Source organism: Typopeltis vanoorti, chromosome 24 (genome assembly GCF_054136105.1).
Source record: "Typopeltis vanoorti isolate ZY-2024b chromosome 24, IOZ_Tvanoo_1.0, whole genome shotgun sequence".
In the NCBI taxonomy this organism is placed as follows: Eukaryota; Metazoa; Arthropoda; class Arachnida; order Uropygi; family Thelyphonidae; genus Typopeltis; species Typopeltis vanoorti.
Genome location: NC_143572.1, coordinates 747,051 through 760,812, shown reverse-complemented (window position 1 = coordinate 760,812; position 13,762 = coordinate 747,051). Strand labels below are relative to the sequence as shown.

Sequence of the window (13,762 nt, the reverse complement as noted above, 5' to 3'; positions counted from 1 at the left end):
GAGTTGTAAGTCAGCAGTAGAAGGAAGTATAAGAAGATAGTTTGATGTTAAATCTGGTGTCAGACAAGGATGTACATTATCCCCTCTGTTATTCATTATCTATATGGATTGCATTATGAAGGAAAGTGGTATTAAACCTTACATCAAAATTGGAGATGTTAATCTCAGCTCTTTACTTTATGCAGATGATGTTATACTTTTAAATAAATCCAGTACAAGTCTGCAAGATTCCCTGACTAAATTGAATAACTGTTGTAATAAATTTGGTATGAAAATCAGCAATAACAAGACAAAGACAATGAAAGGCAGAAAGTCAATACATTTATGTGGAATAAGAGAGAAATTATGTTAGATTTCACTTGGTTAGACTATAAATTATATATTTAGTTTAATCCTTTATCCAAGTATAAGCAAACAAAGTTTGCGCCAGAAGTATCTTCAGGACTGGGGCAACTCGTGGCAAAGGTGAACTCTCATCACTTTCCTTAGTATTCCGTAATGCAAAGCACACCTCCTTGAGGACATGTATAATGCTATGCATTATAGGAAGGGTCACTACCCAGACCGGTTTTGACCTTTATTAAGGTCTCTTCAGTGGGAGCCAGATCCAGAGGTGATACCAAGGTTGAAGCAATGCAGAATCATATTTCCATATGCCAGTTGCTAAAAGTGTAAGCAAACGAAGTTTGTGCCACGAGTTGCTCCAGTCCTGAAGATATTTCAGGCACAAACTTTGTTTGCTTACACTTTTGGCAACTGGCATATGGAAATATGAGTTCTGCATTGTTTCAACCTTGGTATCACCTCTGGGTCTGGCTCCAACTTTATTTATTTATTCATTTGGAGTTTCCTCCTTTTTCTCCCCCATCCCAATTGGGGCAAGTTGAGCTCCCTCATGGGGGGTTAAGTATTTATGGCTGTAGATCCATGTGTTCACGGGGCCGGTTTGCCTGCTTGCGGGATGAAAAACCTGAGATAAACTGCGGGGGGGGGGCCTGCTCCCACCGAAGAGACCTCGATAAAGGTTGAAACCGGTCTGGGTAGTGACCCTTCCCATAATGCATCGGATTACACATGTCCGCAAGGAGATGTGCTTTGCATTATGGGATACTAAGGAAAGTGATGAGAACTTTGTACACCTTTGCCACGAGTTGCCTCAGTCCTGAAGATACTTCGGGCGCAAACTTTTGTTTGCTTACACTTGGATAAAGGATTAAACTAAATATATAATTTAAAGAGAGAAATTAGTAAAAACACTAAATTAGCTGTATATAAGACCGTGTTCAAACCATTTTAACTTATGGATCTGAGAGCCGGGTTAGAAATAAAACACTTGACCAAAGACTAGAGACTACAGATATGAGAGTCCTGAGAGATATGAATAGATGGCATCAATGACAATATCAGATTAAAAAGGAGAATATTAGGAAAGAAATTGATGTTGTTAGCATCCAGGAATGTGTTAACAGAGCTAATCTCAAGTGGTATGGTCACTTAAATGGGAGAGGAAAGATTAGCAAAACAAGTGTTCTTTTCCAGGTTGGCATGAAAAAGACCCATAGGAAGGCCAAAATATAGGTGGATTGATACATTAAAAAGTGCTTTAGAAGACAGAAATATAATATCTGATAATGTTGGAGTCTTGACTATTAACAGATTGATTTGGAGGAAAATTGTTGATAGGAAGTTAGTAATGATGTAAGTTCTTCATGTAGCACTATCATAATATCCCATATACCCCTTGAAGGTACATGTCATGCATTTGATGATGATGATGAGGCTATGAAAAGACAAATATACTGAATTAAAAGAAATTAATTTTAAGAGTGAAATATAAAGTTTTTCTGAAAATAAGTGATATTTGATTAATTTTTACCAGATTACTGTTTTTATGTGTTTGTTTGGTTCTAAGAATTTACTTTCATTGTGCATATATTGTATTGTATATTATTGCATTGATGGAAAGAGACAGTGTGTGTATGTTTTGTGTGTGTGTGTGTGTGTGTGTGTGTGTGTGTGTGTGTGTGTGTGTGTGTGTGTGTGTGTGTGTGTGTGTTGTGTATTTTTACTTCCTTGTGTGCTTTCATGTAATCTTATTGAGTTACACCCCCAGTAATCACCCTTTTCATTCTGAGAGTGGCTTAATGATGAACTTCAAACTAAAATGAAAACAAATGAACTAAACTACAATTCAAACTTGCACACAGATTCTGATCCCAGGATATCACATAAACATCTTATCTTCCAAATTAGCCAATAAACACATAACCATTAAGAGATTGTCTTCAGACACCTTATAACCAAAAAAAAAAAACAAAAAAAAAACATTAATTTACAAAAAGAAACACAAATATATACAACATAACTATTCAAGCAACAATATATTCATCAAATCACAACTTCATCATCAAATTCCAGATATGTACCTTCAGAGAGGTTTTTTTTTTTTTTTTTTTTTTTTTTATGTGGCTCCAACACACAAAATATTTATTTCTAAACCTTTAGTATATTCATATGGGTAAACTAAGTATAATTTTTTATTTTTAATGATTTTATATTTTTATAAAATTTTTATTAATTTTTTACAGATTTCAGAAAGCCTGCTCTAGACCAAACATGAAACTTTTTTGATGCCACTTCAGGCCTCCAATAAGCAAAAAACTCCATTATCAGATCTCATATGTGGCCTTCTAAGGCTCTTCTTACTGCATCAATTCACCTAGATCTTGGTCTTCTGGGTATTTTCCCTACCATACTGACAAAAACCACTTGCTTTGCTAACCTTTCATCTCCCATTCTGTTTGTGACCATACTACCTGAGGTTAGTTCTGCCCACACATTCCTGAATGCTAATAATATCAAGTTCCTTCATAATATCCTCGATTCTTAATAATCTACTGCCATTTATACCATCTGTTCACTCCTCTAATTTGTGTCAGAACTCTATTTCTGTGGTCTTCAGTCTCTGATCAAATGTTTTATTTCTAACTCACCTCCAAGATCCATAAGTTAAAATTCATTTGAACACACTCTTTGAACACTAACCCTGCTGCATATAACAGCAGGGTTAATGTTTTGACTAATTTCTCTTCTTCCATATAAATTTATTCACTTGACTCCCTATCATATGAGCTTTGCTAATTCTGCTGTCTGTTTCCATATTTAATTTGCCATCTTCATTTAAAATTGTGGCTAAATACCTAAAATGTTTTTTCTTCTTCTATATTCTATATGTCCTCCATTCAAAATATAGTTGATATTTTCAATGTTCCCACCTATTTTCACAATCTTTGTATTTTATTATGGATTTTCATAACAAATTTACCACAAAAGTTATTCAACTGAATTGGGGAAACCTATAACCCTGTACCAGATTCATTTAGGAGTATAACATCATCTGCAAAAAACTAAAGAGATGAGATTAACATATCCGATTTTGATATCAGGTTTAATACCAATTTCCTTCATAACGTGATGCACATAAATGACGAATAACACTGGAGATAACGTGCACCATGGTCTTGCACCAGATTTCACATCGAACCATCTTTCTACACAAATGATGTCAGAATTAAAATAGAAAAAAAACCTGCAAGTGGCATTATATGGTGATTCAATTATTAGATGTGTGGTAAATGAGAAGATGCACAAGGTTTGTTTTCCTGGAGGTAAATTGAATAGAGTGATTAAGGAGTTGGATATGAGGACCAGGTGAGCAAAGAACTTGTTAATGGTAGCAGGGACAAATCACTTCACTGGGAACAAGGAGAATGCAAGCGTTGATATCTGGAGGTTGTTGAGAAGGATAAAAGATAATAATGTGATAAGGAAGGTAGTCAGTGTGTTGCCAGGTATGACAGTGATGAGATTGAGGCAGTGAGCAAGAATTATGAATGAAATGTTAGCAGCAATATGTAAAGAGAAGCGAGTGTGGATTGTTAATGTGTGCGATGAGTTTGAAGGAAGAATTCAACTGAATAAGAGTGATAGATTGCATTTGAATGGTTTTGGTGTGAGTCATTTGGAGAGACTGCTTACTGGAAAGAAGAGTAATAAAGTCCAGAGAATGAATCTAGGTAAGTAAGAAGCTATTTGAAAGAGCAGCAGAGTAAGGAAGGAGATATTGATGTGGTGCTTATGAATGAAGAAGTGGATAGCATGAGTGTAGAGAGTGAGAGAACAAGTGTGTAAGACAAACAGGGAAACGGGGAGAGTAAGGGTGGACAGGTAAACACAGCATGAGAAAGGTTGATACTACAAGAGAATGTGAATGCATGTGTAGACAAAAAGGGAAGGGGATGACCTGGTATGTAGGGAAAACAGTTGGATTTGAAGAAGGAGTAAGGAGAAAAACAAATGGCTCAAGAAAAGTATGGAGAATTCACATCTAATAAGTGATATCAATGAAACTTGTCATAGATCCAGGAATGAGCTGTTATGTTTGTATATGAATGCTAGAAGTCTCAAAAACAAGGGAAATGAAATGGTGACATTTAATGAGCATGTTCACCCAAAAATTGTTGGATAAGTGAGACATGGTTGGATGAGGATGACATCCTGAAAGAAAAAAGGGATGGAAGGATATGATGTATTTGGTGAAGATAGAAAAAAGAGTTATGTCCATACAAGGTAGAGATGGAAGTGAGAAATAGTGCTAGTGATTTTGAGGCAGTATGGTGTGAGATAGATGTGAATAGAATGAAATACTTCGTTGAATGTTGCGATAGACTTGATAATGTGGAGGGTAGTGACCAGGAAATGCATGAGCAAATTAGCAAAACAAAATAAGAAAAGAGTGATCATTATGGGTGAATTTAATGATGGTAATATAGACTGGAATGATGAGATAGTAATAACAGGAAGTAAACAAAATGAGTTTCTTGAGGGACAACTACCTCAGGCAACACATAATAGAGGGCATACAGGGATTGAGTCTTAGATTTGATCATCTCATCACAGGATGTTATTATAAATAAGGTGTCAAATTTCAGTTGTTGAGAGTTAGACCATGACATGATTATCTAGGTGGTTTCCAACCACATCAGGACTTCCGTGAAAAAAAGGGTATGTATTGAATTACAAGCTCGTGATTATGAGGAGCTCAGGAGACAACTTGGAGCTGTAGCGTGAAATGAGGAGTTTATTTATTTATTTTGTATGATGATACAACGGCCATGAACCCCTTTTACAGGGAGGTACAGCACCATCTCAATTCACCCTATTTTATCCAGGCTTGGGACTGGCATAGCTGCAAATCAGGTCTATGACTGGGAGTGACTGTTTCTTAAGTATTCCTGATTGTAATCGGTGTGTGTGTGTGTGTTCACAGGGCCAGTTTGCCTGTTTTGGGGGATGAAAAACCCAAGTTACTGTGTGAAAAAAATCTCCTACCTCCTTGTGAGACCTGCTAACTCACCTTTCATTGAAATATACCAGATAAAGGTTCCTCATGTCACGGATGGGAATCAAACCTAGGTCGTTCCGACCAAAGGATTTCATCCATACCGACTGAGCTATGGAGGCAAGAGATCAATGCTATTTGGGTAATATTCAAGAGCTATCTAGTAGAAGCAATGTCTAAATGTATTCCAAAGTTCATAAGGTTAATAAGGTTGGTGTAAATGGATGATTGAACAGATTAAGCATGCAATACAGAGAAAAAAGTTTGGTGTTGGTTTATAGTTTATTTGGCACAAAGACAACACAGGTCATACTGTGCCATACTAAAGGTTACAACTAAACAGCAGTTACAAAAAATTATAAACAACGTCTGCACAAAAATCTAGTTCCACAAAGCAACATCTACAGATAAACAGAACTGCTGCAGAGGGCACAGCAACACACAAGGTCAGAGGTTATTACGGTAGTACAAAAATAGTTAACAATATAAGTTAATACACAAAATACGCAATACCAAGCCAAGAAATGCGGTATCGACATATGTGTAATATTATAACAGATGCTTTTACAGCAGTAGAAAAATAGGCAAAAAGGGATTATTATACAATATGCATGGATGAAAATTAAATTTAGCAATACATATAAACAGAATTACTAGAAGGAACACAAATAGACAAGGTGTCCTACAGCAATACATGATTAGTCGAAAAATAAATGAAATAGTGAGATGTGTATTGCATTTTTCACATATGGGAGGGTCATCAGCTCTCAGTAAATAAGAATGCGTAAGGTGACTGTGACCTATGCGGAGCCTAGCAAGAACAACTGCCTCCCTTCTCTTTGTACGTTGACTAGAATGCCAGTGCTTAATTTCAGGTTTAATATCATATAATTTGTTTGTCAATTTTTCCTGCGATGTTGACTCCCACTGAGCAATTAGCTTTGATCTTATAAGCTGTCTGTAGTGTCTGTCTCAAACAGTATGTGGAGAAAGTATGAGCTGATTTAGAAGCTGCATCTGCAGTCTCATTTCCCTTATTTCTGATGTGGCTGGGAATCAAGCAGAACTGAACATCAGAATTAAGGATTTTCATTTTGCAAAACAGGTATAGCACCTAATAAAGTACTAGATGTGGATTATACACAGGAGAGGAGATAGCCTGTAAAGAGCTCAATGAGTCTGTGGAAATTATACACTTTTGGTAGCAGTTTTCTTTTATATGCACAAGTGCAAGCTGAATTGCATGTAACTCTGCCGTATAATTACTGCAGTCTGGTGGGATCTGATTGGAGATAATAATGTCAGAAAACACAGCAGCACAGCCAACAGAGGTATTAGTTCTTGAACCATCAGTATAGATGGGTAAGAAATCAGCATGTGCTGCTCTGTGTGCATTAAACAATTGCAAGTAGATGGATGATGATGGGGTATAAGATTTCTGTAGGTGACAAAATGAGAGGTTGCAGGATGGTGTGAAAACCTGCCATGGAGGGATGATGTTATGTTTAGTGTAGCCAATGTTATCAACATTTATACCAATAGCTTGCACAGTTTCTTTAACACGCATACCAAAAGGATGTATAACAGTTTAACGTGTGTGATAGTGAGCTTCCCAGAGAGAAGATACTAGTCCATGTAGGATGATCTGGGAGAGATTTTATTTTTAGGGCATAATTAAGAGATAACTGTTTCCGTCGAAGTGATAGAGCCGGTTCGTTTGCTTCAACATAAAGACTTTGAGTGCGTGATGAGCAAAAGGCAGCAGTAGCTATCTGTATACCCTGATGATGGATAGAATCCAACCATTGTAGGTTACTCTGTCTTGCAGAACCATAGACTTGGGACCCATAAGAGAGGTGATATGATTGAGACTTTTAAACTGTTGAGAGGTGGTTACAGGGTTGACATTGGGGAGTTCTTTCACTTGGTTGAACAGCGGGAAGGAGTGAAGACAAGGAGCCATCCCTGAAAGTTATGAAAGGAAACTGTGAGCAAAAGGATGAGGAGTGGTTTCTTTGCATGGATGGTGGTTGAACCATGGAATGCATTGCCTGATAGAGTGGCGAAAGTGAGAAAGGTCAATGAGTTTAAGGATTGGTATGATAGACTTTGTGTCCTAGGATAGACCTACGATGAGTCTTGATAGACTTGTGTTTCCTAGGAAGGACCTCCCGCAATGAGTCTTTTGACTCCTTGGAGGCCTAAATAATAATAATAACAATAATCCAGCTTTGAATGTATAAGTGCATGATAAAGATTGAGCAATGAAGCTTGATCAGCACCCCAGTCAGTATAGGATAGAGTGCGAAGGAGGCTCAAAGTTTTTTTTGCACTTTTCTCTCAGTTGACGAATGTGTGCTGGAAATGTAAGTTTTCTGTCAAAGATGAGTCCCAAGAACTTGGTTTCTGTAGCTACTGGAATAACAGTGTATCCCATTCTTAATTCAGGATCTGGGTGATGAGTGCATTTTCGACAGAAGTGTACACAGACACCTTTTTCTGTTGAAAACCTAAACCCATTATTGAGAGACATGATCAATTGCTTGCTGAAGTTGTCTTTCAATTACTCTCATGTTATGTGAGTGACAGTAAATTGTGAAGTCATCAACATATAGAGCATTATCTACAGTGGGAGGAAGCTGTTCAATGATTGAGTTAATTTTAATAGCAAAAAGGGTCACATAAGGCAGAGCCTTGGGGAACACCCTGTTCTTTATGATATGGTCGAGATAGCGTACTTCTCACTCTGACTTGGAAAGTTTGCCTGGACAGAAAGTTTTTAATAAATACAGGAAGGTGTCCTTTGAGACCTAGGTTATAGAGGTCTTTTAATATGCCATATCTCTAGGCTGTGTCATAAGCTTTTTCCATGTCAAAGAAAACTGAAACAAGATGTTCTCGCTTCAGAAATGCATCTCGTATACAAGTTTCTCAACGAACCAAATGGTCTAAAGTTTCTAAACGAACCAAATGTCTACGGAAACCACACTGTGTACTGGAGAGAAGACTGTTGCTTTCTAAATACCAGAGAAGTCTGGCATTAACCATATTCTCTAGTATCTTACAAAGACAGCTGATCAGAGCAATGGCTCGATAATTATTTGCTTGTGTTGGATCTTTTCCTGGTTTTGGGATAGCAATGACAATTGACTTATGCCAAGAATTTGGAAACTCTTCTTCTGAAAGTATTCTGTTGTATAATAAGAGAAGAAGATCCATAGAAGATGATAGTAGATGTTTTATCATTTCATAATTTATGTCATCAGGCCCTACTACACCAGGGTGAGATTGTAGGCGAGCTCTTTTTAGTTCCTCCTTAACAAATGGCTGAAGAATGTTGGTAGAAGAGAAAAAAGTATTATGGAGACAGCATACAGTGGCAATAATCAAATCCATGAGGAATTCAAAGAACAAGTAAGGAGGGTGACTCAATAAGGGTAGCAAAAGTGCAGCATAAGCAGCAGTTAGCGAATGAAGCCAACAAAAAAAGAAAAGAAAAAAGAATGATTACAATAGGATGGCATTGACTGGAGAAAATGGTATAAAGATAACTGTTGCAGAGGATATGACAGTTGAGATATTTAATGAGCAGTTCTTAAAGGTCTTTCATCCATATGAATGTCACATCATGGAGAGTGAGTAGCAGATGAGGAGGCTGACTGTGAGTGAGAAAGAGGTATATGGGAAGTTAAGCAAACTTGCTAATGATGCTGTAGGACTTGATGACATATACCTGCCTATTTTGAAGGAATGTGCCAGGGAGTTGACACCTGCCTTGGCATATTTGTTTAATATGAATCTTACATTGGGTCAAGTTCCAAAGGAGTAGAAGGAAAGCAGGACTGTTCTGCTTCATAAAGGAGATGACAGAATTCAAGCATCAAATCATAGCCTAATCTGTGTGTGTGTCAGGTGTTATGGTTAAAGAATTGGAAAGATTGGTGAGAATCAGGATCCCAAATTAAGTTGACAGCAGTGGTATTATTATTATCTTTGATGGGCAGCATGGATTTGCTAAATGGAAGTCATGTTTTAGTAATCTACTTACTTATTACAATAAGGTAACAGCAGCAGCACTGGACGTGGGAGATGGACACACACACTTACTTTTCAAAGGCTTTTGACAGATTATTGCAATGATAAGTTGATGGTCAAACCAGAGCAGATGGGGTTGGATATTAGAGTAGTATACTGGATTGCAGATTGATTGTCTTATAAGTATCAACAAAGTTGTGTATGGGGGAACAATATCCCAAAAGAGGAAAGTCACTAGTGGTGAGCTTCAGGGGTCTGTTTCATTGCAATTGCTGTTTAACCTATATGTTAATGATATTCAGGAAGATTTGAATTAGGATATTCAGTTGTTTGCAAATGATGCAAAGTTGGGACGAACTATGAGGAGTAGCGCAGATGTTGTGGCTTTACAAGAATTGAATAGACTGAGTGAATGGGAATACCAGTTCAATATTGTGAAACGTAAGGTTTTAAAATTTGGAAAACAAAGATGTGATATAGAATTTACTCTTGGTTGGAATATATTGTTGGAGGTGGAGGAAATAAGAGATCTTGGGGTGATAGTGGATAAGGATCTGAAATTTATAGGATATATTGCCAAAATTGTGAGGACAACACAACAAATTCTGGGAATGATGAGGATGACATCATTCCCATGTAAATGGAAATGATGTCATCCTCATTGACTTGTAAATGTAAGGAGATTCTGATTCCACTGTATAAGACTCTTATTGGGCCATATATGGACTACTGTGTACAGATTTGGTCACTTGGTTATCAAAAGAATGAAGAGATGTTGGAGAGTCTCCAAAGGCAATTAACCAAAATAGTTTCTGATCTCTGGAATGTTGAATATGAAGAAAGATTGAGAAAAAGAAATTAGCAGAATCTATTCGACAGGAGGAAAAGGGAACGATATGCTAGAGATATACAAGTTAGTAAGCAGTTATTATAGGATTAACGTTTTTCATAAAATGGTGGGAGATTGGCAGAGAATGAGAGGTCATCCCTGCAAGCTGTATAAGGAGGGTGTGAGCAAGGAAGTGAGAAGCAGGTTTTTTTATGTGGAGAGTTGTGAATGATTGACATGCATTGCAAGAGAATGTGGTATCTGCAGAGAATTTAAACGTATTTAAGGCAGGCATGGCATGATGAGCTGTGTGTACAGATTTGGGATTTCTTGCACACTCACAGATCTATTCCTGAAATCATCATGTACATTTCTCGCACAGTGTCTCCCTGTCCACCTTGACTGCCCACCCCATTTCCCTGTCAAATTTGTGTCATTCTCCTTTTCTCATTCTTTTCACTTATGCCACTCACTTCTCCATTTGCTTGCTCTATTGCACTTCCATAACAACTCTTCATGTCTTACATTCACTTCACTCATTATTATTTTCTCTTGTAGCAACAGTTTCTCCAACTGACTCAAACCAAATCCATTTAAATGTAGCCCATCTCTTTTTCTCTTTTATACAGCTCACTTTGTCCCTCAAATCCTGGTCAAAGAGTTGGTAGTCAAACTACCAACTCTTTTGCTCACACATTCTGCTTTTATCCAATGTTTCAATCACCTTGCTCATTCTACCTCCTGGAAAACAAATCTAGTACACCTTTTCACTCATCGTTCATATGACATCTCCAATCACCAAATCTCCATACATTGCTACTCTTAAATCATTTGATATTTCTTTTAAATCTTTTGTGTCATTCTTCTTCACATTTCTATGTAAATCCATAACTCTCCTCAGTTCATTCCTCATGTTTAATCTCTTGCCTGAGCCTCTGTAGCTCAGTCAGTATAGACAAAGCCTTCTGGTTGGAAAGAACTGGGTTCAATTCCCATCTATGATGTGAGGAATCTTTATCTGGTCTCTTTCGACTAATGGTGTGTTAGCTGGCCTCGAGGGTTTTGCCACCCTCTGAACAGATAAACTGCCCCCATGAACACACACACGGATCCATAGTCATAAAAAATATATATACTTAATTCCACATCTGGAAGGCTCAACCTTCCCCATCCCTTTTGGGATGGGGAAGAAAGGGAAGGATACCCCATATGATTATTATTATCTCTTAACTCTTGTGTAGAGGCTTAAGTGCTGTGAGGACATTATGTTGGAGGTTTAATGGATTTTTTACAACACTCAAAAAGAATTAAAATAGAATTTAATACTTCCTATATTTCGTCCTGGTCACTAGGACATCTACAGGGATTACAAAAACAATTAATGTAACATGCACACAAAAACTTACAATACTAAGCCCAACCACATGGGTGACACTAAAGTCCTATCTAGGTGGAGCGCCCTCTAAGGGCAGTAGTAGGTGGCCTGGAATGTAAGGTCACCAGAGGTCCCACCTTACATTCCAGGCCACCTACTACCGCCCTTAGAGGGCGCTCCATCTAGATAGGACTTTAGTGTCACCCATGTGGTTGGGTTTAGTATTGTAAGTTTTTGTGTGCATGTTACATTAATTGTTTTTGTAATCCCCGTAGATGTCCTAGTGACTAGGACGAAATATAGGAAGTATTAAATTCTATTTTAATTCTTTTTGAGTGTTGTAAAAAATCCATTAAACCTCCAACTTAATATCTCTTAACTCATCTTTACCAAATCTGCTTATATCTTCAATTATATCATAATATTAAGATATTATATCATTATATCTTCAATTACTTTCTCACTTTGATTTATGCCAAAATATCATGTCACCTATGCATTAGATTGACTAACTTAACTTAAGCTGAAGAGCTCTTATAGTTTCCTCACTTAGCATTAGGACATGTACAGAGATTATACATTAAGGTTATGTGCTATAGATTACTTTTCAATGAATAGCATGTTATCATCAATTATGTTACTGCATTACAGAAAAGAATCAGAATTATACAAAAAAAGAGTGAATAGGCATTTTACAGGTTTCATAAGTCATCTATGATTCACAGGTAAGAAAGATGAGCAACACAGAAATCAGTTTCTCGGGAATAAAATTAAAAATCATGAAAAATTTAATAAACATCTAAATAAATATATATAATCTTAAAATTTGCAACTTACTTTTTTCTTGGTCGGTAAGGTAAAAGTACTTTGAGTGCTCTTTTATACTTTGGTGTTCCTCTTCTCTTTGGTGTACTAAGAAAACAAACATAGGAAATAATTAAAGCTAAGAGTAGGTTTACAAGATGAAAATTAATTTCTAAAAGTATGATTGTAATGCTATTCTTATTATTATATTTCAATAAAATTTTTAAAAAAATCAATAATTTTATCAATAACCGCTTACTTTTATGATATACTATATTCACTGAAATACTTTATCAGTCCTTTCATTGCAAAATATTTTTATAATTATTATTATTATTACAATAACATCTATGGAAGCAGTAAACTCATCATGGGAGGCCAACTCAACCAGCAACATGTCCATCATAATGAAGCTTGGAATAATTTACATTCACAAAGCACTCCATCAATATGATGGAGTTGCAATACAATTGGAAGAATATCGGAACATTGCACTCCTTGATTGGAAAAGACCCGGGTTCGATTCTCGTCATGACAAGGTCTTTTATGGGTTATATATATGGGCTTTTTCAGTCGAAGGTGAATTAGCCAATTTCATACAGCGGTAGTGGGGTTTTTTCTCCCGAAATCTCAGGTTTTTCATCCAGCATATAGAGAAATCAACCTTCAGAACACATGCAATTTACAGACAAAAAATACTGTTGTTGGTGATGATGGGCGATAGATGCCGTTGGTGGTAATAGTTTTGTACTTGGAGAATTAAGTAGCAGTGGGGAGATGAGATATATTTAGCAAAGTAGAGTAGTGTGCCCTCCCATAATGAGTCCTTGGACTCCCTGGAGGTATCACGTAATAATAATAATATGTTCCAATCACCAACAACTCTGTGTAAAAAATTTACTCCTCACACCCTTTTTCATCACAGCTTTATACAACTTGAAAGAATTGCCTGTCTTTCTTTCTATCTTACCGAACACTATTTTTATAATTCCTTCTGCATTAATCTGTGTGATCTATATTCTCTGAACCGCTCTGCATAACCAACACTCCAGAGTTCTGATATCATTTTGGTCATTTGTCTTTGGATCCTCTCTAGTGTTTACTAGAGAGGATCCAAAGATAAATGAAAACTAGGTGACCAAATGTGAGCATACTCCACATGTAGTCTGACCAGTGCCTTATACAGAGGTACCACCACCTCCCTTATGCTCAAATTATCAATGTACTTCTTATCACAGCGGCAATAAGATGTACAGTCTTTGCAACACTTGCAAAGTGCACTTGGAACTTTAGTTCATTGTCTACCATCACCCCTAGA

At 36.8% G+C, this 13,762-nt stretch overlaps 1 protein-coding gene across 1 annotated transcript in view; it reads right to left on the bottom strand.

Moving 5' to 3' along the window:
- The window catches only part of LOC150092881 (ATP-binding cassette sub-family C member 5-like), a 708,254-nt gene that overhangs the window by 669,065 nt on the left and 25,427 nt on the right, over positions 1-13,762 (bottom strand). The window contains exon 2 of the mRNA XM_090414097.1: positions 12,478-12,552. Within this exon, the coding sequence (XP_090270223.1) occupies positions 12,478-12,552 (75 nt within the window). The remainder of the gene's footprint in view (positions 1-12,477; positions 12,553-13,762) is intronic.